The following is a 26,408-nucleotide window of genomic DNA, read 5'->3' as shown; positions in this document are numbered from 1 at the left end:
GAAGCTGAAAAGTCCTTGACTGCTTAGGAACAACTAAAATATTAGTGTGTTATCAGCTTTATTCTCATCCTAAATCCAAATCACAGCACTATACCAGCTGCTAGGAAGAAAATTAACTCTATCCCAGCCGAAACCAGGACAGAAGCTTATCCCGTGAAATAGTAATGATCTGCAGTGAAATCTGCCTAGCTGTGTTTTCTTACAAAGTTCCTCTAAGTACGTTACTATCTGTTCCTATACTATATTAAAAAGAAAAGCATGTAGGTTAAATGGATTTAAGTGGGAGGCACTTATGTTTTAAATATAATATTTATCCTGAACATTTTGTAGGGGTTTTTTTTGGTTTTTTTTTTGGGGGTGGGTGAAGTGGCTTAGAGGGCTGAAAATGAAGGCTTTGATTTTACATTAAGAAAAGTCTCTGAAAATGTTGCCAGATCAGTTGGTACATCTGTGTGTCCACTCCCCTTCTGTGAAATGGAGATGATGATATCCTTTTTCATTATCTACTGTGAGTTAAGCTTGTTAACTGATTACAAAGTTGTTTTTGTAAATCCTGTAGCTGTTTGACTACTAAAAAGAAGTCTTGCAAAGCATGCTGAAAAGGTTTAGTATAAAGTGAAAACTTACCAAATGTAATGGTGAAGTAGAACAATGCTTTAAAACAATATTAAACTATTTTAGAAGGTAATGGATATCACAGCAATATTTTGGATACCCATAGATATCTAATGTAGGTGCCTAATGGATGGGTTTTGTGGAAACACTGCACAGGCCAGGTTTGGTTTACCTTTTCCTCTTATTCAAATTATGAAATAAGATTTACGCAGAACCCATTTTATATTGGTTTTAATAATGACCCCAATTTGAATGACCTTTAACAACACATTTGCTTGGTCTTTATTATGTGTTTTTTAGTTTAGATGTTAAACTCTTTGGTGAGAAAGGATGTGTCATGTTCATGCTGTATATGATTAGAAGGAATTATTTGCCATTAAAACTTTTTTAATTTTTCTTCCAGGACTTTGGTGATTCTGGACCACTGTTACTGAAATGATATTACAGAAGGCAGCGATTGCATTGTGTTTATTGGATGAAACCCAAATATTTACTTTCAGTCAAGTGGGTAAAACCCCCTAACTGCAGTTTACATGTGTAGGTCACTGCGTTACTGTGTTAGTCATTGTCTCTATGCAGCAATGACAAGGCTAGAAGAAGCAAACAGAGAAGTGAACATGCACTCCTCCGTCAGATACCTTGGCTATCTTGCCAGAATCAACCTACTGGTTGCCATTTGCATGGGCCTTTACGTCAGGTGGGAAAAAACTGCGGATGCACTGATTTTGGTAATATTTATTCTGGGGCTCTTTGTTCTTGGAATTGCCAGCATACTATACTACTATTTTTCAATGGAAACAGCAAGTTTGAGTCTCTCCAATCTCTGGTTTGGTTTTTTGCTTGGCCTTCTCTGTTTTCTTAACAATTCTGCCTTCAAAACGGATGTGAAAGAAGAAGCTACCAAATATTTGCTCCTCTCCGCCATTGTTTTAAGGATATTATGTGCTCTGGTTGAGAGGATTTGTGGTTGCATCCATCATCGACCGACTCTGCTGACAACAGTTGAATTTTTGGAGCTAGTTGGATTTGCAATTGCCAGCACGACTATGCTGGTAGAAAAATCTATGAGTATTATTCTGTTGGTCATGGCTTTGGCCATGTTGATTATCGACTTACGTATGAAGTCTTTTTTGGCAATTCCAAATCTGGCAATTTTTGGAGCCATTGCATCCTTACTCTTTTTTCCATCACTGCAAATCCCCACAAACCCATTTGCCTTGGCATGTTTCTTCAGCTGCCTGATTTCAGATCCCCTTCTCGACGTTTACTTCAGTGGACTCTCAGTTACTGAACGATGGAAGCCCTACTTGTACCGTGGTAAAATTTGCAGAAGGCTTTCTGTCATCTCAGTTGGAGTCATTGAACTAATCTTTTTCATTCTTGCAGCCTTTAAATTACGTGATTTGGATCTCTGGTATTTTGTGATACCTGGTTTTTCTATTTTTGGAATTTTCTGGATGATCTGTCATGTCATTTTTTTTATAACCCTGTGGGGATTTCACACAAAACTAAATGACTGTCACAAGGTATACTATACCCACCGTGCAGAAAACAACAGCCTTGACAGAGTTATGGCATCTAAAGGAATGCGTCACTTCTGTTTAATTTCGGAACAGCTAGTATTTTTCAGCCTTGTTGCAACTGCTGTTTTGGGAGCCGTTTCTTGGCAGGTAAATAATAATCTCTTTATCTTGATGTCCCTCTTGAGAATGCTCCTGAGAATTGTTGGCTCCTTAGAATTCCTGTGACATTTGATGGTGTGCTGTGGCTCAGCAATTTGAAGTTGGAACCCTTGGTTTCTCTAGCATGCTCTTCGAATTTAACACTTTGTGCTGCTTTGTCTGTGGCCTGTTAAGACAACTGGAACATACCAGCTTCTTTATGTGGGCAGAATGGGAAGAATTAATGCTTCCAGGGGCAAAAGAAGTGTGCAAAGTATTTTAAGTTTGCCTACTTAACAAAATTATTTTGCTTTTGAATTTATTATGCCATAAAACTTGTTTTCAAAGTAAATCACTGTGTTGAACCCTAGTTACACTCACTATATTGAGGGCTTTTCTTATGGACTATTTCAATGGAATCAAGGAAAATTCATGTTTTAAGAATATAATTTTCAATAATTTTGCTTTGCATTTAACCATTAATGTGGAGTTAGGTTAGCTGATAAAATAGTAAATCGTTGGCACGTGCTCTGAGTGTCTTATTTTCAAATCTAGTTATGCACCACAGGGTATGTCCTCTGAAAGACCAGTTCTTAAAATCACAGTGTTTTTTTACTTTTCTTTCCATTTCTTAATTATGTTATATTTTCTTTAGCAGAAAACATACGTTTCTCTCAAAATGCTCAGGTTTAAGTACATTGTGTGGTGTCACAGTTGCAGTAGGGTGAAAAGTGAGTTTCGTGTCTATTTTCTTTTTTAAGCTTGTCTAAAAATCGATGGCAATAATTTTTTTACCCATGCATCTCTTACATGAATGACATATATATAATAATAATATATAAAAATTATGTATTATTTATGGCAGATCCAGTCTCCAGAAACTTCTCCTTAGTGTTTCCAGTTCATTCCTGCAGATTTTCTTAGATTAAATAACCTTGTGGATACAAGGTGTTACAGAACTTGGTGGAAAAGAAGATTTACAATTATTGTGTGAGGTTGTGTGTGTTGGGTTTTTTTGTTTGGTATGGGTTTGGTTTTGTGATTTTTTTTTTTGTTTGTTTGGGTATTTTTGGTTTGTGGTTTTGTTTTGTTCTTTTTTGCGTGAAGAGCATTAGAGGTTAACACGCAAGTGTGGAAGGAAGTCTAGGTAGTTTTGCTCTTTCTTTGGAAAAGTATCAGCATGCATTGCTATAGTGTGTGAGCTTGCAGAAAGGACAAAAGGAAGAAATAGAACCAAAAAGAAGTAGGTAAGAAAAATCCCAAAACTATTTACAGAAAGTGAAGGTTCTAATGCACCAAAAGAAATGGGAAGGTGGTTTGGGAGAAACAATAAAGATGCAATATCAGCATGCTAATATTGCTGACTTCCGTACTTTCTCTTATGAGGTGTGTGATTTTATCAAAATGCTAGTCTTTAATTTTTAAATGCTAGATGACTGTTTGTCAGTAGAAGCAATTTTTTTACCATCTCTATCAGACAGTCTTATTAATTTCTCTGTCCTTGCCCTCCTCCTTTAACATCCTGAGACGTGTTAGTTAATAATTGCATAGTTTTAAAATTACTTGGATGGAGTCACTCCACCCCGTTACACCTAACAGAGCAGTAAGAACAACTTAAGTGTGTAAGTTGTCCGGATAACCACTGGAGAGAGGCGGTTTCTTTTGGTGGCACCCAGAGCCTGTCTGCAGGGAGTTACAACCACCAGCCTTGGACAGACTCCTCAGGAGAAGGCCTCTCTTTTCCATCCATCTGCTTAAGGCACACAGGCACTTCCTGAAGGAGGACTGCTACATTCCTGCAAGCTGTGTCCGTAAGAAGGAGGATTGAATTCACACCCATCTTGTTACTTTTTTCTCTTCACTTTGATAATTCTTTGTAATTTTTTTCTGTCTCCATCCACTGCCCCAAAATAACTGCAACTGTTATGTGTCTGATAATTTTCTCTAATTCTGAAGAAGTGCTGTGGAATGACTTGTGCAGAACTGTTCATAAGAGGCAAGCTGGAAATGCATTTAAAATCTTAATGTTTGTTATTGGCGTCCTGTGTGTAAATAAGATAAACTGTTGCCCATCACCTCTGTCTGACAGGTTGTGTATTTGCCTATTAAGTGGGAAAAGGAGTAGTTCTAGTGTCAAAAAGTGAAAGGCATCAGACCAAATACTTTCACTTGTCTGGAAATTCAGGTTTTTATAATAATCATCATTTAGTTTTAGTAGATAGTTACATTTACATTTCTTTTACTATATTTCTATTTCTTTCATCATGTATTTCTAGTAATCAATTAGATTAAGTTTATGAATGTGGTTGTCTCCAGCTAAAATAGTTCCTACTTCAGAAGATGTTATGATGTTTGCCTTGCAGATCACTGTGCCTATTTCATCTGTTGTCAGAAAATTAAATACTTTATCAGACCTGTCCAGAATATAATTTAATAGATGGATGTCTCATTTATTATAGTGATAGCAGGAAACTGTGGCCTTTTCTGTATTTTTCTGGATAATGTCAGGTTTCAAAATAATTAGAAGTAAGAAAGCAATGATGCATGTGCACACAATTTACACTCTTGCAGAGCATTTGTTTCTTTAAGGAAACCTCTAGAAAAAAAAACCCAATTATTCTTCTTTGTAGGGGGGAATTCAAGACCTTGAGACTCTACTTCAGAAGCTTTTGCTGGATTTTTAAGTCTGCTGTTTCAGGAGGTCTAACAAATTCAAGCGTAATGGACCAAACAAGTTTCTCTGCTAAATATATACTTTCCTTGTAGTGATTTATACGTATTGTAACAGTAAGGCAGCAAATCAGACTGTTAGAGAATACTCTAGCTTTCCTCTTTAAAAAGCAATAGTTATTGCTAAATACTTAGTGGGCTGGGATTTCAGGGTTTTGTTTGGGTTCGTTTTGTTTTTAAGGAAACTTCACTGCAGAAGAAAGCTGGTGACATCACTATGGGGTAGAAAGAGATAGGGCTGTGTTAGATGCCTTTCCATGAAAACATCAGCTTAGTGTTTACCAGTGGTCAAAAAAGCAAATTAAATATTGGGAATTATTAGGAAAGGACTGAGGGTATCATTATGCTGCTGTATAAATCCATAGCTTCTGTATTTTGAATGACTGTGCAATTCTTACTTGCCATCCTATAGATAAGAAAACAAGTGAAGGTTCAGAGAAGGGCGACAAAATGCATTATAGACACGAAGCAGTTTACGTGGAGGGAATGAATAAACAAAGATGCTTCAGTCAGGAAAAGAGAAAACTAAGTGAGAATATGATGAACATATAAAATATGTGTGATGTGGGAGAAGGTAAACAGTAAGAGACAATAAACGATCAGTTCCAGTGCAGAAGTTGAGGGGAATCAACTTGTCAAGAAGCAGGTTGGAGCCAGAGAGGTGGGAATAGTTCCTGAAACAGAGCTGAGTTGGCTCTGGAGCTGTTTATCGTGGCACATCATGGCTGTGCGTACCGAGTGGTTGCAGAGGCTCAGGAGGAAACTGGGCAAGTTCATGGAAACAAATTCACTGAGGTTTATATACTATATGGAAATTGTGTCTGGCTCAGGAAATCCTTGAACCACCAGTGGTTGGAGAACTCAGGAAACATAGATGCTTGGTCTGTTTTACAGTCTTTCCTAGGCATCCGTTTGGCCTCTTTGGAGACCAGACATTCTTATAGACAGACCTTTGGTGCAGCTTAATACAGCCACTCTTACATTCTTATATTACGGAATTTCATTTTACTTAAATTTTCAACCTTTTTTTTTCCTTACATTCTCTTAGCAATGCCAAGTATTCCTCAGTCACCAGTTCCTGAAAATGTTTGCTTTTTTAAAGTTGTTTAGACATTTTTTATATGTGTAAGATTAACAGTTTTCAGTTTTTGCAACTTCAGTTTGGGATTTATGTAGTCGTTTTAGTAAGTGTTAATTATATCTGAAGTCTGTTAAGTACCACCTGGAAGGTGAAGCATTTTTTATTTATACCTTTCCTAACTCTGAAGATGTACTGAAAGCTTGTTTAATGATACTGCATTTGATAAGAGAGGTGGCTTGAAATCCCTTTTTGGTCTGACATTTGACCTCCTATATAATAAATAGAATTGGCTAAAAACCTGAGCCTTGGAAAGGTACTTTTCTAACAGTTAGCTGTAAATAATTAGCCCAAGCATATAAAAAGTCTAGCTCAGCTGTGTGTGTTACAGCCAAAAATGGGGTGGTGAGAGGGGTTCTCTATCATGGAAGACTTTGTTACAAGCACATTATATATGCTCTTTTAATGTTTTTAATAACTGTAATATCTGCGCATCATATAAATCTCAAGTGTATGAAAGGTCAAGACCTAAGGAGACAGTTGTCTGCTAATTGTTGGCTAGAAGTATCCTATTTGATTAAAATTGCCAGAAAAATATCAAATCTCCTTTTGTGTAAGGGCCTTTAAAGTGGTGTCAGTTAACTCACTGTTGCACACACGGTATTTCGTGACTCATGCAGAATTGTTGAGGCTGGAAGTCCTGTATGCCAAAGACTTTTCTTTACAGGGACCTTACCCCTTGTAATAAGCCATGGGTTGAAAGTCTCCATTCCTGGTGCTTCAATATGTGCTTGGGAAGATCTGTGGCTCCTGAGAGCGGAATCTTTCTCCAGCAGATCAAGCTTTAAACGTGAAGAGCAGAATTGTCAGGTCTGTCTGAAACTGAAGGATGAGCTCAGAAAGCACGAGAAGTATAAAAGTAATTTGTTAAAGCTGGTTGCATACAAAAATGGAGTAACAGCTTTTCAGTGGGGCGTGTTTCAGCTGGGACATGGTTTGCTTCTGAGAATAATCCCTGCTTTAACTGGAATGGAAAGACACCTTGACTCGTTAGTAGGAATACATTGGAATGTTCCTTGCAAAATCTGCAGGAAAGTGTTCTGCACCTGCCTTTACATTTGTGTGAGTAATTTCAGTCAGATCAATAGACTCCTTAGCTCCAACTTACTCGTTTCAGCAATTACTCATGTGCCTGTCCATAATTAAGCTCTTGGATGGGACAAGATCCAGCAGAAGTCGTTCAAATGACTTGGCCATTACTTCTTTCAGAAGCCAATAAAATGATGAAAAATTTGCAGATGGGAGTCTTGGAATTTGCAAGCAAAGATCTTGTAAAGGTTTGGAGGAATCTTTTTCTCAGAAATATAAAATCAGATTTTGTTAAGTGCTCTATGCCAAGGTAACAGTACTAGTTTTTCTGAACTACTGGCCAAAGAGAATTATTATCCCTGGAAGACCTGTGTTTAATATTACCAAGAGAAAAATGAACTATGTCAGAGTCAGATAAAGTAATGGAGTGAAGTACTTTCAGTACATTATTCTTGTTTTTAGTGAATTTTATGGGTTAGTAAAATAATAGCATTCATTATATGCTTGAGTACTTAAACGGAGAGTAATATTGAACTCGAATTATTCATGGAAGAAAAGTTAGTCTATTGTATGTATGAGTATTTTCTTGTTTTGGGGAGAGGTAGTGATTTTGTAGTATTTATTGTGGTGTGGTTGGTGTTTCTTGAAAGATCAATTTACAGTGCCTTAAGAAAATTAAAGATGGTGACTTTTTTTAACTTCTCTAAAAACAAGCTTATTTTCTGAATAGTAAGAAGTTTTCTAAGTAACATCTGTATTTACTTGCACATACTTTTGTTAACATCACAGATTAAATAACTTTTTTTGAATGCAAATAATATCCAGTCTTTGTCATTTTCCCCTGCTTTTCTTCCTGACTTGTATTTTTAATCCAGTCCTCCTCAAGCTTTGCTTGTCCAGTTTAATTCTTTTTCTTTTTTCCCCTGGCAGCCCTGCTGCATCCTCTGGCCTCTCTCTGTAGTTTCTCAAATAGCAATGCCACTCCTGCTTTTTTTTTTTTCCCCCTCTCTGTCAGCCTGGTCATCTTTAGTTCTCTGTCACCACCGCTTCCAAGGGCCCAAGGTCATGATGGGGATCTCCGGTGACAAGAGAGAGAAAGTCTTCATTGTCAGTCTAAAGTATGTGATTTACGTGTTAAGCTTGCTGTCAGAGTCTCAATAATTTCAGAAATCAAATTTTTATATAAAAAAAAATAATCAGAAAGCCATTTAGTGTCCTTTTAAATTGACAACCACTTCAGGTTTTGCAGGCACAAATGCACGTAGACTAAAGCACAGGCTTTCCCATGGTTAGAACAGGAGTCAGGGATGGGAAACGTAATGTATTAAATCTGTCTGCCAGTGAACATGATGACTGTTTTCTGCAAACTGTTTTCTAGGTTTTCCCAGTGCTGTTTTAATAGTGAGAAGTAATGGATTATTTATTGCTCTTCAGAGACTATTCTTTCATTCAATAGCTTGTTATAAGACTGTTTCTTCTGCTAGTTGATTTACATTGTAACTTTGCAAATTTTGTCTTGAAGCTTCTTTTTACCCGTAATAACGTATCTTCTTTTCATTTGGAATAAGCTATCCATCAAATATTTGTAGATTAGTTATCACATTATCCGTTTTCTACTGAGCCTTCTCCATCGTGGAGCATATACTTCTTTGTTTTTGCAGAATCACTGCAGAGGAGCTAAGCAGATATATATATATATATAAAAAAACCCCATATATATAATATATACAAAATTATAAAATATATATAAAAATTATATATATATATATATAAAATAGGTGAATATTATTCAGCTTTCTAAGTTGTTGGTCTGTTACATATAATCCCAAGCAGCCGACCCTAGGTGGCCCTGCTTGAGCAGAGGGTTGTGCCAGCCCATTTCCAGAGACCCCTTCCAACCTCAACCATTTGGTGATTCTGTGATCATCTTAGTTGACATATGTTTAGTAACTTATTTCTGTTTTAATCAGTAGGGCTCTTCTGTAGGTCTTTGTAACTGGCTTCCAATTTAAACTAGCGGGAGGGTTTGGGGTTCTTTTCTTCCTCCTTGTTATTTTCGTCAGTCACATGTCAGTAATGTTCCATTGTTAATGGTTCCACTTCCAACAGTGGTTTACTCCTTGGGACTGGAGTTGTCCTATCTGTGAATATAAAATTATATATCTTGGCTGTAAAATACCTCTGAATTCTTCTGGTGCTTTAACAGTTGCACTTAACAATAAGTGTGGCTTGAAAAGCTAAAGAAAGTAGAAAGATAATACTACTAGTGAAATCTCACTGATCTTTTATTATCTGTCATTTCAGTCATCAGAGGCAAGAAGTATATTTTTTTACCTTTTCTACATTATTTGAAATGAGAACTGTGTATTTGAAATGACACTGTGTATTTCCTAAATATTAATTTAGAAGAAGACAGACAAAGGCAAAAAAACTCCAAAGACTAAGAGATTAAATGGCTTCTCATGTTTTTTGTGGGTTTGCTCAGATGGTGCCTGTCTTCTGTTTGCTTGTTTGAGCAGTCTGTCTGGAACCAGTGAGCACTGAGAGTACGGGGATGTGCTGCAGCTGAGATTGCCAGTGCAGGTGAAAACAGAATGAAAATGGCTTGAACAGATGAAACAACAAAATCCCTTTCTGGCTTCACCTATGCATCGATGGCCATCTGCCCTATTAAGAACCAGTCATCAAATCTTTTGGATTTAGTAAAGCACTGACAGTCTCCACCTGGCATTTTAGCTGTTATCTTAAAAGAGGGACCTATCTTCAGATTTACAGTAATTACTAACTTAATTAGATATTGGTTTTTGCTATTTCAAGTTCTTTTGGTTAGATGTTTTAAAATGCCACCAGTCATTTTTTTGCAGCCCTGAATTAAAATACTTTATTATCTTACTAAAGAGCTTCTGTAATCATCATTAATCATTCTTATATTTGTTAGCAATACATTTCTTCTAAATCAAAACTGCTGAAAAAATGCTGACAGCAAGTGCCAGCATCTTTGCATTAGATAGATGTTTATACATGTAAAATATCCATATCCATAGTGTAAGATGGCCACTAAATGAAGATTAATTTGAACCTTCAGGTGGAGCTGAGTTGATTCATAACACTATTTCCCATTCCCCTTTAATACTTGGTATGAACTAAAAGCAGGATACAGAGCAAGATGGATCACTGAGATGATCCTTACAGTTTCTCTGTAGGATCCTTATCTCATACGTACTTACAAATTTTCTTGCCAGTATCTTCATATTAGTCAGAGTAATTTCAACAATTAAATGTAATATTTTTTATTTTTTTTTTTAGAAGTCAGACTCAGTCAGAAGCTTGGTGAAATTATTAATCTTTGTGATGATCTCAAGTTGTGTTACCGCAGAACACTCTGTAGGCTTAATAACTTGCACGTGTTTTAGGGGATTAAGAAAACACAGGGAGTGTTTAGAACAAGATGGCGTGTTGGAAGAAAACTTTTACAATAAAATTATATAAAGTAATAATATAGTAGTATTCTTTAGGATATTATGATAGCTGTAGTTTTTATGGGCAAGTGTGTTTTTTATTTTGTAATATGTTCACTGGGACCAAAACACTAATGCAATGTAAGAGCTGTTTGCTCTAACAAGATCCAAGAAAACTTGTATTTATATATGATGGAAAAGCTGAATTTGTCATAAAAATGCATTATAATACTTCCTCATCCACGCATTCAGTCTTTCCAAGGTTTAGAAAATCCTCTAACTAACTGATCATGAATAGAAGCTTTTCCAGACAAGCACTTCAGTTTCTGCAGGGTCTTCCCTTTTTTTTTTTTTTTTTTTTTTAATTTAAAGCAAATTATCCTTCTGGTATCTACCGTTGCAAAAGTAAGTCTCCAAATCTTGCAACTAATTTAGCTAGAGAGCTCCACTGTTTCATCAAAGTCGTATATTTTACAAGGTTTCTATAGAACAGAAATTAACCAAATCTTTGTAAGTTTTTATTGCTGCCGCTCTGAGTCCTTTTCAGAGTGCATTTTGAAAACTGAGGCACAAAAATGAGCAATATCTGCTGATACATTTGAAACAAAAATTATATTGTCTTAATTACAGGATTCTTTTTTCCTTATTAACAACAAAACAAGCTGAGGTTGCACTATAACTGTTACACTGTTTTAAGCTTTCTTGTCTTCTGGTGATTTCAGGTAATTGTATGGATTTGGGGAAAATTAATTCTGAACATCCTTGTTCTCTGACACAAAACTCAAGACTGCAGTGTGTGAATGCTTCTCTGCACTTGTCCTCAATACATTCCATCCGCTCGCTCACTCGTTGATCCTGACCCTCTGAGTGTAGGCATGACTCGGGCAGGGGAAAGCATGCATCTGGAGTGATGCAAAGTACCTCCTGAGATGGCTAGGAAAATGATGTACATAAAAGTGATTGTGAATCTCCTATTATAATGTATGTGTGCTTCATAGGCACACATTGCTCCTTGTAGATTCAAATTATCAGCACAAAACGTCAAATTACGTTATACCACGTGAAATCGGATTGCAGTATTAACACTACCATTATCACCTGTTGATGGACTTGTTATATCCGAACCAGTTTTCTAGCTTGAATGTTAGCAAGTCAATAAGTGTATTAATTGCATTTTTATGATAAGGTGTGCAGGGCTGTGGGTAAAGGGAAGCTCTTGGTGGTTCTTCTGGAACTGGATTTGATGTCTCCTCAATGTCATGTCTTCATGCCCTTGAGAGCTAGAAGCTAAATAAATAAACTTTTCATTTGTCAAGAATTGCATGAAGCATAATAGGAGCTGTATATAGTTTTATAGTGGTTTCAGATGTTGGAATTTGAGAATAATGCTATCAGTTAACAGTTACCAGTTATTTGAGAATAGTGCTATCAGTTAATACTGCTATCAGCTAGTTATCAGTCAGTATCATATTCTGGTGTTTATTTGTGGTTAAAAATATTGCTGTCACCATTTCAAGCACACATAGGTGGAATTCTTCTGTCAGAAGTATAATGGCAAAGGGTATTCTTCCTTAGGACAGGAAGCACATTAGATGGGTAAAGCAATTCTTTTGGATTAAGTCGTGCAGTGTTTACCTGTTTAAAAACTGAATATAGTTGAGTTATTTACCTTTGTCTATGTGTTAAGTTGAACTACCAGTCTACATCAAATCACTGAGTGTTAAACAATAAGGCAATATCCAGATTTTTTAAAAACATTAATATTGTAGTTTCATGCAAAGAAGGCAAATAAAATATAGATGTGGTCAGAGGCCACAGGACTCTTCTCAAGACATAAATCCATAGCTGGGAATTTATTTCATTTGCTGCATAACAAACTTCAATGTTTAATAACTGCACCATGGATATTAAAGTTCTTGGTTAATTATACATTACAATACTGTTTCTACCTTTCCTAAAGCATTTAATGCCTCATTAAACCCAGTCACATCGTGTTAAAATAATTAAAATGAATGTCTGTCTGTTCTGCCTGTCGCTGACAGGTGGCATTTCAGAAGTCCATTCTTGTTTTGCTAGTACTAGGGCTTGAGACTTGACTTTTGAAACTCACTTTTTCACAGAAATCATCTATTTATCAGTGAGTGTAATCTTTTTCAAAACTGCTTTTTACGTACAAAACAGGAAAGCTCAATAGACAAAGCACAAAGCTGTGCGAAGGCTACAAAGTCGTGTAGTAGATGTCTCTTCTCATCTGATGTTTATGTAGTTGATAAAGAATTGTCTTTTTAATTCCAATAATGTTCATAAATTTTCTCACAAGTCATCTTTTGTGTGATACGTAGTATTCCACGAAGAATATTTTAAAAACTCTGGTATTAAAAAGCAGGAATAATTAAATCTATATTTTTAATCATGCAGCATAGTATGCTATCGTCTGATGCTAGGTACATAATATTCTGTGTTGTGCTTACTGATTAAGGCCTGATCCTGCAGATATTTACAGATACACTTCCTTTACGCCCATAAATAATTTTGTGGCATTTGATTTTCCTGCTTAAATGGGTAAAGCTAAGCTATTATCAGGGCTTTTAAACATATTCGTGTGCTGTTCGTGTTTTCGGATGCACTCCTTTCAGAAGAGTGATCCCTGCTTACCAGCTACCTTCTACCCAGACCCCTAAATTGGCCTTTCATTTGTCTTTAGAGTACTTCACCGTGTAACATGTGGAAAAATAAGTATACATTATGTATGATAACTTGCATGTTTCAGGACCCAATTGATTAAATTGATTTGATTAAACACAGGGAATTATTCATAAAACCATGACCAACAGAGAGGAAGGATTTTTCATGCAATACCTAAATCTGTCTGTTTTCTTTTTTAGCCAACCAATGGGATCTTCATGAGTGCATTTCTCATCGTTTTACCTCTGGAGTCCATGGCTCATGGCCTTTTCCATGAGCTGGGAAACTGCTTGGGAGGAACGTGTGTTGGGTATGCCGTCGTGATTCCCACCAACTTTTGCAGGTATAGTTACTGTGTATTGCAACTTCATGGTACTGTTAAGTGTACTGTTAGCTTGTAGAGGCAATGCAGTGCTGTTGCTTGTATTTTTCAATAATTACATACAAATTTAAATAATAGGCAAATAGTGTATTTTTCCTTTTCCTTACCTTCCAAAAGGAATGAATCACTCCACCATTTTATATGTATCTAATTTGCTTTTGGAAAACCAATGAATGCTTTACGCACCAATCGTGCATAAGCACATTCCACAGTCTATATCTCACGCAAAGGAGGATTGGGGCATTTGACTGAGTGCAGATATTTTATAACAGGAGATTTAAGAAACCAGACAAATCAGTTTAAAACAATTTTGAATTCTATTAAATGAGATGGTGTCTACATTTAAAAGACATTAAAATTAGATTTGCGAGTGGACTACATGTCAGTTATTGGTATTGTGAATTTACAGCTGATTTTTCATGCAATATAAATGTTACCATATGATAAATGCTTAGGGGTGGAGGGATTGTACTATTATTATTTGCCCATTTGGGTGCTTTTCTTAGAAGCTTTAAACTTACGAATGCTACTTTAGCTGTATAATTAAAATTGTGTGTACACCTTTTTTTGCTAAACAATAAAACAAGAGCTATGTAAGTTATCCATTTGAGTTACAAGAGAAGCAAAGTGGTAAGTTGAAATGAAAGGCTTAAAAATAGAACTGCCCAATTTATGAAAACTGCCCAGCTTGCAGTACGTGTAATGGATTCAGTGGACAGGGAAAAGAAAATAATGGGCAAAAAAACAGAAGCTAGTGTGCTGATCTTAGATCACTGTCTCTTAACAAATTTTCTGAGCTTCGATCTACAATCTTCAGCTGTGCACTCTTTTAAAAAAAAGTCCATGTAGTCAGTTATTGTTAGGGATTAAAACAATACATTTTCCAAATTTACATTACAATAGAAATAAATTATTTTTGTTTCCATGGCAATAATTTAATTCTTTTATTGTATTATGTTATTCAAGCTCTGCCAGTGTTCTCTAATTTCTGAGTGAATGAGATACTCTTGAGCAACTGTTTAGGACCTGACAGAACTAAACTTCTGTATTAATAAAGTTTGACTGTTTCAGTAATGGGCCCAGTCTTCACTTGCTAAGACAAACAGTAATGATTCAATATAATTGTAGTAGTGGAACGTTAGCCTTCGTGAAGACACTAGACAAGTGAGAAGGTGTGAAATTTAATTAGCAAGACCAAAAAAGAAAGCAGGTAGCTTTACACACTGACTTGCAAACCAAATACATGAAGAATACATACATATATACAGACAGAAATATGTATAAAAAACAGAAGTCGTGTTTTCTTTTAGGAGAGTAAGACCATCTCCGTATTTTCATCCATAAAATCTGTCCATTGCCCAGGGAACCCAGGGGCTCTTTTGTTATATATGCATATTCATATGCACATACACACATATCTATATGTACATGGTTTGTTCCAGGTCTAGTTTGTAATTTTCTTAGAACTTTAATTTTATAAGGGAATACCATCTGAAACATACTTCTGATGCCGAAAGATCGGCATCTGAACAGCACACACAAGTAAGAATTACTGTACTTGTGTGAGCACCGTATTAAATAACAGCTAGTTTGGAACAGAGAGAAAATAATTCAGAATATCTGAGCAATATGTGTACTTGGATTTCCCTTTAGTCTATCATTGGAAACCAGTTTGCATGATATTTTGCGCAGACTAGCACTCATTCCCCCTGCATTTCTTTCCAGTTGTGCGTGAACAAACGTCTGTGTGAAGGCAGTCCTATTTCAGTGGGGCTTAATGAAATCGTTGAAGCCCGCCATGTTCACATCATGGCTCCTCTCACTCTCCCTCTGTCTCAGCTGCCAGAATGGCATGGGGCTGTGTAAGGAGTACCCTTTGAAGTGAAGAAGTGTGACAGAAGGAAGGGGGAGATTGTGGTCCCTCGCTCAAATACAGTATTTTGAATTGTTTATAAACTGTAAATATCAAGTCAATTTGAATTTAAAACAGTGCTACTACATAGCAGAGAAAATATGCACAGGGTGAAAAAAAAAATCACCAACTGCTAAAAGTCCACTAAGCATGAAATAATTACAAATCATAATCATAAGCTGTTTTTCTTTTCTTTAGTCCCGATGGCCAGCCAACTCTTCTTCCACCTGAGCATGTACAAGAGTTAAATCTAAGGTCTACTGGCATGCTTAATGCCATCCAAAGATTTTTTGCATATCACATGATTGAGACGTATGGTTGTGATTACTCTACGAGCGGACTGACCTTTGATACCCTTCACTCCAAGATCAAGTCTTTTCTTGAACTTCGGACAGCAGATGGACCCAGACACGATACCTACATTTTATACTACAGTGGACACTCACATGGCACTGGTGAATGGGCACTGGCAGGTAACGGGTTCAGGAAATTTTTTTAGTAATAATTTTGGTATTGATAAGCTTTCCAAATCAAATAATTCTTTCTTTAAAAAATCATACTGTATTGCAAAACTTTGAGGTTTTGATCACATTTATTATCTGATAGTCCAGAATGGCAAAGAACCACCAGTCTTTGGCGAACAGGTTTATACAAGCTCCTGATAGGGAAGGAAGAGAGCAAAAACGTGATTTCGTATTCCCCTTAGAAGTCAACAACTTCACTTTAAAGATCACTTTTTTTTTTTTTCCAGAAAAGTAAAGTGGAAATGATCCCCTTCTGCTCTAAAGATAGAATTCCCCTGTATTTTGAGGAATATTTGTTCAGTGTAATGAACAAGAATAATCTCTTCTCATTCCCTGGACATGGCAGAGTGAATTATGCAATGTTGTGTGTCACTGTGTCAGTTAGGCTGTCATGAAGATCTGCATTTCATGTCCTTAAGATGTGCCCTGGTTTTTTTTGTAAAAGAATCAATCAAAGAAATAGGAGGCAGGTATACAATCCACACTAGAAAAGCAGGTCTTCAAGCATATAGCAAACCTTGTATTGTGAAAACAGATCTGGTTTGCTGACATCCTAGAGTTTGGGAGTGACTGTGGGCGCAGCGTAGCCTCAAGACTACAAACCCCCTATATAAAGGCCCGATTTAATGCCTTGTCATATGCTTGGCATTGACTTCACCATTTCCCCTTTTCTTGGCCTGGTTTTGGCCTCTTTATAATGGGCAGTCCTATCTCAACTGTATTCTTTGGTAAACCTAATGAAGTTTTCAAATCATTGCTAGGTTTAGCCTTGCTCTCCTGTTGCATGGAGCTGGCCGCCTGAGGTTGCTGTGTGCAAAAAGTGAATCTTGCAGTAAATATATTGAAAATATGCAACTTCTTTTGTTCCTGGGACAGAATTAATTCTCTTGGATTTAAGCACTCTGCCTGCGAGCTCCTGGCTGTTTGTCAAGAGTCTCTCCCTAGTGGCATGTGCTCTTCAGCAGCGCAGACAGATGTTAGCTTTGCGTGTGGTCATGCTGAGATGTTCAGGCACGGGTCAGCTTTCATCTGGAGGCTGCTTTCCTGCTTTGGTGTGACTCCGTGCCTGAACTGTTAGACCTGCTGACTCCGTGCCTGAACTGTTAGACCTGCTGAAGAGCAAGGTGTATTTTTTCTCAAAGGCTTCATCTATATCAGTGATTTTAAAAAGACATAGCTGTATTCTGAGCTTAGTGTGAGTGATGTACCACATTGTACACCAGGGGGGCTGAATGATTTCTCCGAGAAGAGGGTGGTTTGTCCATAAGAGTGGCTGCCGCTCCATGCAATTGCTGAGCGTGTCCACACGTTGTGTGGAGCAGACTGGCAGCAAGACTCTGCCTCCCACCCGTGCTCCAGCCAGCACCATAGACACCCTTAGCTTTCTAGCGTGTATAGAGCAAAATGTTGCTGCAAAAACTGGACAGTTTTCAGCCCAGTCCTGGCTTACATCTGGCCAGCCTGGAGCATGACAGAGGAGGTCAGGCCTCTCTATATCTGTTGAGGTAGATGTAGCCTAAATTAAACTCTGTCTTCACTTTTAGGATAAGGGCCAAGGTAACCGTTAAAATAAAAAGAAAGTCTCTGTGCTAAAAGATATAGTATATAAAGGCAGAGGTGCTCAGCTTTCTCACAAAGCTCTTTTTCAGTTCTCTATCCAAGCATATCTTCAGCTTCTACTTGGAGATATGTATAGTCACATAAAGGAGAGGAACAGGCAGCTGTCACAGGTCTTGCATCCTTTTTTGTGATTAATTTTAGATAAATCATGGAGTGCAACCTGATACTCCTTCCAGATAGCACTGCTCCTGGATGTAACTTGGAGTATAAACTGAAAAGGTGAAGCCTGTTTGATTGTGTAATTGTACCGCATGTCTTTGACAGTGGCATTTTGTGCCAGATGGAACATTTGGTCATCAGCTCCAGTACTGAATGTGCACCATGCTCTGACCTCTGGAGAGAATGAAGCGAGATGGCAACAATGAAATACAACATTCGGATCTAATAGAAAAAGTAATGTCTCACTGCCGGCTTATGCCATGATGTGACACAGCAGTAGCAATGTAGTTTTTGCTTTGTAACAGCATCTTTTAAAGGAGGCTTACTGGATTTATTAGTTCACTAATGATGTTTCTCTGTCATGGGAAGCTGAGATGTAACACAGTGGTGTATAAAAGAAACTGTTAACTAGTCATGCATAAGGTATGAGCAGTCAAACGACCTGGGAGGTCATGTTCTCTGAGCAAAGGCAAAGGCAAGAGCTGGGCTAATGAAGCTTTGTCTCTGTGGCTGAAACTGTCGGCTTAGCTGCCTGCGAAACCTGCCAAAGAGCCAGTCGTGGCCAGACACATGGATTTCTTACACAGCTTGGTGCCTAAATCTTGCACTGGCCAATGTCTCCATGTGTTTGAGGTTAGCAGGGCTAGAAGCTGAGCAAGTGTTTGCGTGTGCGTATGAAGGATGAGATGGTTTTCTTCGGGCGCAACTATCCAGTACTGTTTTGAAATCACCTGCAGCCCTGTGTAGTTATATTGCAATAAAGTTTATTTATCAGCCTTTAAAACACAAACAAATAAAGAATTTTTTTATTGCTAATTGACACAGAAGGCTTATCTAGAAAAGGGAAATAGCTTCTATATAAGTCTCTGCTTGTAAATAACTTCAGCAATTTGGGGATCATGTACCAAGACAAGTCATTACTGTAGATTTGTATATTAAGATTTTCTTCGGTACTAAATTTTTCAGGTTTGCTTTTTTTTTTTTTCAGAAAGTAATTTTGCTTTTACTTTAACTGAGATAGCATGCTCAAAGCTTTAACTCTGAGCTATTAATTTGAAGCACTTTTTTGTCACCCCTGGCAGGTAGAAATGTAAGTGCTGAAATATGCAGCGATTCTGTTTAAGGTTCATCTGTGCAGTTAAATTCCTACTAATGGGATTTTAAACACTGCTAAATATACTTATATTCCACAATTACAATCACTATGGAATTACAATGCAGTTATTTTAAATCACATTTTTCTACCTTTCTCATAAAAGTCTTCGTTTCTGTTTAAAGTTGACATTTTCAAACTAGACTGTTTTTGTTGTAAATCTGTATCATAGCTCCAACATGCCAACATCTAGCCATATCAGTTCTTCACATTAACAGTCACTATGGAGTCAGTCGAGATTTATTCACTTGTTCACAAGGCACTTGAGTAAGTAGTCTGCTTTTCAAAGCTACGTACATCCTGCGCTATCCATTACACATAAGCAGAAATCCTTCCCGCTACGGGTAACTTGGTTTAATTGCAATCTGCTCTTTTAAAGCATTGTTGGAGCGAGAGCTGAGACGGAACATGAGAAGTTGGACACTGTAGTTGCAAGTGTTTTCTGAGCTGATAGGAAATAAATATTGTGGACAAATTCCTGTGAGATTTTTGTTTCATTGAGTTGTGAATCCGTACCAATTTTAATTTTCTTAGAGCTCTGAAGACAACTGTGTCTATAGAGTGAATCTCTTTGTTTCTGGTCACATGATTTTTTCAAGCTAAAGCGATGGTTATGCCTGTAGGTGGCTTTCTCGTTTTGCTTCAAACTGTTAGCATGTGTTGTGTTCCAAAGTCCTCTCTTTTCCTTAAAAGAGGAGTCCTTTTTAATATTAATAAAAACATATTAAAAGAAGTGGTTTTTTTCCATTAGAATTATTGAGAATTTAATACCAAATAAACTCTATTTCAGGTTTTCTTCCCTTGTTTAGCTATTTCCAGATTTCTTCAGAAGGCTGTAGTTTCTTTCACCTCTGAGAGAATTATTTTTATTTTATTTTTTGTTGGTTGCTTGGTTGGTTTTGGTGTTTGGTTTTGTTTTTTTTAATCAAGAGTGAGTTAAAGGCTTCATCTGCCACAGCAAGTCAGGTGGAATCAGTTAATATCTCTCTGGAGATCTGCAACATCTATAAGCAGGGAGGATCAGTTGAAAATTGCCGTTATCTCTGTCCAGGTGGTTAAAATAAGGGATTCTTGGAACCCACAGTCAAAATTCTACAGAGGTTTCTGTTTCTTCCTGCTAATCTTAAATATTTTTTCCTTGTGGCAGGAGGTGATGCTTTACGACTTGACACACTTCTGGAGTGGTGGAGAGAAAAGAATGGCACTTTTTGTTCTCGACTCATCATCGTTTTAGACTGTGAGAACTCTCAGCCTTGGGTTAAAGAAGTAAGAAAAGTAAATGACCAGTATGTTGCCGTGCAAGGAGCAGAAATGGCCAGAGTTGTAGACATTGAGGAAGCAGACCCTCCACAGCTCGGTGACTTCACCAGGCAATGGGTTGAGTACAACTGTAATCCTGACAGCAACATCAGCTGGTCTGAAAAGGGCCGTACGGTGAAAGCAGTGTATGGTGTGTCAAAACACTGGAGCGACTACACTTTGCATTTGCCAACGGGAAGCGATGTTGCCAAGCACTGGATGATATACTTCCCACGTATCACCTATCCATTAGTACATTTGGCAAACTGGTTTTGTGGTCTCAATCTGTTCTGGGTCTGTAAAGCGTGCTTTAGGTGCTTGAAAAGATTGAAAATGAGTTGGTTTCTTCCCGCAGTGCTGGACACAGGACAGGGTTTCAAACTTGTCAAATCCTAATTAGGAACCAAAGAGGAAATTAAGTGAGAGCTTTGGGAACGTTCTCACTTTACTGTACTTGCAACTTTTTATATGACTATTTTTCTCTGAAAAAGTCTGCTACACTCACTTTTTTCAGCTCTTTGAGCAGCTACAGTATATGCAACAGTTAGAAACTGCGATCTTAAACAGAAGAGGGTAGGACTATGATATTTGAGTTTTATTACTGGTCTGTATGTACATATGTAAGAGACTTATTTAATATGACCACGCATTTTGGAGACAGTTCACATGTTCATATGTGTTACTTAAAGCAGCCTTTGTTCAGAGTCACCAGTTTGATGGACAACAGCCCCTGTGAATATTCTAGCGTGCTTGTTTGCCATTTATATCCACTATAAGGTTCAAATACAGGAAAGGAACCAAGCTAATACTCAAATCTATTTATATGTCCTTGAAATTATATGGTGTGGTCAAGGGTATTATAAAACAGCACTGAGCCAAAAAAAAAAAAAAGAGAATGAGTAGCTATTGTAGGTAAGTAGCTACAAAGAATCTTTAGTTTTATTTGCTTTTACATCTTCAGCCCCTGCCTCAGTTCTCTGCTGCCATCAGTGGAAATTTGCCACAGAAAACAAGGAAATAGGACAACTCTCTAATGTTCTGATGCTGCTCGGACAATGTTTGCTGAAGTGCAGCTTTAAAAACTTTCAGTTTTACTTTCCAATAACTTGCTGGTAATCTTTTTTTTTTTGTGTGTGTGTGTGTAAATATTCCCAGTAGTGAATTCATATATGGAGTGAAAAGTGCACTGAGAGTTTTTCCCTCACCTGTTAGGGTGGTTCTGTCTTTTCCAGGCTCTTACTAGTTCGTATTTTGAAAAGCTACCCTGATGAAAAAAAGAAACATAACCCCAGGAATTTAAGAAAGAAAATAATCCATAGATAAAAAACAGGAATACAAGCATTGCCTTGCTTCCATGTTTATTTGAAGTCTTTGCTGTGCCTAAGACCTTGATTCTGTAAAATGCTGAGTACAGGATTGGGGCAATGGATTCATTATCTGTTAAAATCACGAGCAAAGTTTTTCAGAAAGAATAGATTATTCCCTTAGGACAGGAGCAAATCCTGAGTATTCCTTAACTCTGTTCTCCCAGCCACAAGGTCCTAATCTTAATCCTTCCAATTACAAAGCTGGATAAGAGTCTAGAAATCCTGCCCCCGCCTTTCCTTTTCAGTCAGAGAAGCTGCATCGCTTTCTGGTCTTGTTTTCTCAAGTGCAGAAAATGAGGAGTGAAACAACTAATCGGCTAAGACAGTGCAATTTGTAGTGGGTTGTTTGCGTATGTGTGTGCAATCCAGTACACCTAGAGTTTACTTTTTTCTGTTTCCATCAGTATTTTTATTTAAAAAGTTAGGTATTAGCTGATATTTGTCTAAAATATAACTTATTAATTTTTTTATTTAAAGAACTGAAAAGAGCTCTTTAAGTCTTTGCCATCAAGGTTTTCTTCTAATTCCATTTGAACTTTTTAGCCAGCTAAGTTAGAGAATCTGCTAACACTTGATACCTGTTAGTAACTCCTGAAAATAAAATGTGTGATTAAATTATGAAATCTGCAATAGCCAAAGTAATTTGAGCTCACCAGCTTCAAAATGGTGATTTTGTAGGATTTGCAAGTGGCAGCCACTAAGTTTCTTCGTTGGTTTGTATTACACAACTTTTTTCAGCAAGACACACGCTCCCACCCCACTTTGCTTTTCTCTGTCCCTTTCCATAAAGTGAAAAGAGGATAAAGAAATGAGATGAGGTATCCTACTACCATTCAGTTCCATGGGGTCTTCTCCAAGTAAATGCTGTGATTGCAGCTCTGTCAGGGATTTGAGAGGTGGCTGTCCTCAGTAAGGCTAGAGGCCAATTGCACCGTCTAACTTCAGGTATCCAACTTAAGTTCCTAACGTGGGAGCCTAAGGCAGGAGTCATCTCATTTAAATTCAGATGTCTGAAAGCTAAACACCTGAACCCATACTAGTGACCTGAACTGCTCCACTGCTCATTAACAAAGAGAAATAAATATTTCCAGAGGAAGACTCATTTGATCTCTGTTTTAGGTTGAATTTTCCTGTGGTTGTGCCTGTTAGATTTGTTTTGCTTTTTCTTTCATATGCCAGAGGTCAAGCAAACAAATCCCTTATGTCTGCTGAATAACTTTAGAGCACTTCTGTTCTAAGTTGTCCTCTGGAGCCTGGATTGAGTACATAAGCTACTCATTCAAGCACACAAATTTGATACTTGAAGTTAGGCTGAACGAGCATCCGTCAGGTCTCAGAAAAGCAGCACTGCCTCCTCTGCAGAAGTCAATTTTCACCCATTTCTGGTCAACAACCCTTGAGTATAAAGATTGCATAAAGGCAATCATTTGGTTTGTACAATCACCGTTATTTTGACTGCCATTTCCGTAAAAGTTCATCTGATTGCATCATAAACTGTTCTGACTTCAGCACTGGAAATTTTTAACAAAATCCCCATAAAGCAACACTGTAATACCCGATAGTCACCCTGTGAACATTTGGAAGTCAAGAAGTTAGTCCTTTCTGTTTTGGAAAAGCTTTGATTATCAACCATAACACTTCTTGCAAATTATCATGGGTAAATCTTACTCTGTACCTGCTACTGTTACATTTTTATGGATGTCATCTGTATCTTTCTTTTTTTCCATCAAAGAGAATAGGAAAAGTGTGGGACTCCTGACCTGCCCTGGGGCTGTGAGCAGGGTCCGCTCTGTGGCTCCGGGCGGAACAAACCCAACAGTTGGTGCTGATCTTTTGCCTGTGTTTATTAAACAGTTTCCAGCTTACTTATCAAATGGTTGGATTTTCTCTAGGATACAGCAGGTGATCTTTATCAATTTACTGAAAATTAGATAAGGAGTCAGCTAAAAATAGAGCAAAAAGATTATTTGTAAAACTGATCCCGTGTTTACAAGATTTGTTTCCGTTTTCTCAATTAAAGGACTCTAGTTTTCTGAATTTGAAATAGGTTTAACATGAGCTGCTTTTGATTTTATTATTTTATAAATGGCAAAGGCATGGTGAAAATGCTGACTTAAACTAAAAGAAATGTTTACAGCCGTTCAAAACTGTTAGGCCTTTTTGGACAAAGAAACTGTCCTGTGTGTTTCCAAACACAACAAAACCCAGGGCATGGGATGATGAGCCTCAGGAATTCAACAGTATTAATTCCCTACTTTTACACCGACTAATACCAATGCATCCTACCGTGTCCCTTGTTCCCAGGTGGAGTTTTTCTCCGGCTGCGGGCACTGGCACATCTCCACCGGTCTCTGCCCAGCCCCAGGCGTGTCCCTGAGGGACAACACACCAGGAGCTCCTCATCCCAGGGAGGAGCGAGAAGTTATCCCTCTGCTCTTCCCTGCGTGAAAGGCAGGGACAACACCCGAAAGAGAAATGTAAATCTAATTCCAAAGAATGTTACATGTGCTATCAGTTACAAGTTGCTTTTCTTTAGCGGTAACATGCCGACGAATTGCCTGGATGGAGAAAATCTAAACTGTTTTTTAGGGGCTTGTCTCTGTACTGTATATTCAGACATTTTGTTATAAAGGTTGCTATAAATTTATATCACGGCAGTAATTTTATGTTGACTGTGTTTCATTTACCTTCTGTACAGTATCAGCCTTGCTGAAACGTACAAATGCATTAAGTCCTACAAATTGAAGTATTTAAAAGGAATTTGAATTGCAAATTCACAGTAGTATTTTTCTCTGAACAAGTACTGGGGGAAAAAAAGCCATTCTTCCTTTTTGCACTACCAGACTTCAGTGTTTGCAGTTCCTTGTGCCTTGTATGCCTTGTGATTGTTGTTGTCCAGCCTTCAGTTCAAGTTTTTCACAGAAACAATTCCTTCACCTTTATTAAGTTTTCCCTTTATTTTGCAAAGGCATAATTAATGCTATACTAGCTGTAAAGCCCCTCTGTTGCCAGCAGTAGACAATGTAACTAGGTTAAATTTCTTGTTTATAAATACTTTTGGGGGGGAGGATTTTTACTGGATGTACTGATTTTAGATCTGTAAATAGATTATTTTTTGTGTATTTGTGATATTGCTTAAATATATTTTGCTGGTTTGGATGCTCATTTCCATTTCATATTTTTGTTTATACCTTGATCACTTCCAAAATTTCCGTGCTTCCTCTTGAATTACACGGGCGTTTTCTGTACGCTGGTTTCAGGTGGTTTTTTTAGCTGGAAACTGCAACAGGGTTTACTGAAAATACCCTAAGGATTATCTGTAGTTTTAACAGTTTAATAGAAACGAGAAATATTAGCTTAAATTATTAGCACAGTTTTCACCTTGTCATTTTTTTATCACTTAGTCAACAAACTAGTAAAAGTGTTGTTAATGCTTTGAGGCATTATTTTATAGACACTTAATTGAAGGCTTCATCTACCTGAGTATTTGTATTTAGTCGAACTTGTCATCTCCAGTAAGGTCTGACTCTAAAGTTAACGGAGGGTTCCTCCTGAGGGAGATCAAGCCTAGGAGAGCGAAGCAGAAGGACACTGTGACGCTGCCGAGTGCTGCGGAGGTCGGCTCTGCGTGGCTGCTCCTCTCGGAAGCGGCTGGGGAGGTTCCTGCGCGCCCTCCTGAGCAAACAGTCCCACCGTTACTCTTAACAAGCTGGGGCCGGGCCGTGCACCTCTCAGTGAAGACTTCTGCAGGGAAGGTAGGAGCAGCAGAACTGCTGGTGTGATGGGTGACGGGCATGGCGGTGGTAATCCAGGGCCCAGCGCTGCAGAGAAGGGCCCTGCGCCATTAGCAGTGCTTTTAACACATCGACCAACTGGGCACAATGAACATTCAGCGGCACTTTTTTTTTCTTTTTCTTTGCTTCTTTTTTAACCAGAAAAAAATTAATTTCAACTTATCCTTCTAATTCATGATTGAATCCATTACTTTTGCAACTTATTAAGCAGCGTTCCTTTGTTATTAGACTTCTGTGGATCCTGTCTGCTCAGTCTCAAACTCAGAGGTAACCCTAGAGAGCAACACAGCTCGCCCTCAGTGCAGCCGTTCTAGGTCTCTCCGGATGGAGTCGGGCAACCCAAGGTATGTCTGCAGCCACGGCACAGGGTTTGGGTTTGTTTTGTTGGGGGTTTGTTTGTTAAATTTTGGTGACCTAGGTAATAAAAGTCAGTGTAAATAGCCATATGAATGTTCAAATAATTTTTCTTCTTAGGTGCTGTTACATAGTAGTGTTGGAAAACGAGTGTAACCTAAGCACACCTAGTGAAGAGATTTTATTTATGGTATTACTGTGGTATAAGACGTTATTTAAAAAAAGCTTTTCAAATTCAGTTCTCTCTGAAAATTGTCCTGTTTCTGAAAAGCCACCCGTTTGTCAGTTAGGAATGAAGATGTAACAGACTCGTGGAAAACACAGTATGCGGTTACACTTGACGAGTATGTAGGCTGAGCTGTAGTAGTATTTTGGAAGGAAAATAAAGAATTCCAGTATTTTTTTACTATTAAAAAAAAAAAAGTCCACAGCAGTTTGTAGCAGAAAAAATTCAAGCACATTGATTTGGAGCAAGGAGTGCATGAAGGCTTTATCAGCGTTACCTGCTGGCTCCAGCACCGCACTCCG

General features: G+C 37.7%; 1 protein-coding gene across 1 annotated transcript in view; it reads left to right on the top strand.

Annotated features, from left to right (window-relative positions):
• Nucleotides 1-24,891, top strand: part of TMEM168 (transmembrane protein 168) — a 28,840-nt gene extending 3,949 nt beyond the window's left edge. The window contains exons 2-5 of the mRNA XM_054207360.1: nt 1,019-2,285; nt 13,517-13,659; nt 15,809-16,083; nt 20,214-24,891. Of these exons, the coding sequence (XP_054063335.1) occupies nt 1,149-2,285; nt 13,517-13,659; nt 15,809-16,083; nt 20,214-20,761 (2,103 nt within the window). The 5' untranslated portion in view covers nt 1,019-1,148 and the 3' untranslated portion in view covers nt 20,762-24,891. The remainder of the gene's footprint in view (nt 1-1,018; nt 2,286-13,516; nt 13,660-15,808; nt 16,084-20,213) is intronic.
• The last annotated feature ends 1,517 nt before the right edge of the window (nt 24,892-26,408 follow it).

The sequence above is a fragment of the Rissa tridactyla genome, chromosome 1, assembly GCF_028500815.1.
Source record: "Rissa tridactyla isolate bRisTri1 chromosome 1, bRisTri1.patW.cur.20221130, whole genome shotgun sequence".
Classification (NCBI taxonomy): domain Eukaryota; kingdom Metazoa; phylum Chordata; class Aves; order Charadriiformes; family Laridae; genus Rissa; species Rissa tridactyla.
Note: the sequence above shows the minus strand (reverse complement) of the source record. Positions and strands in the feature narration are given on the sequence as shown.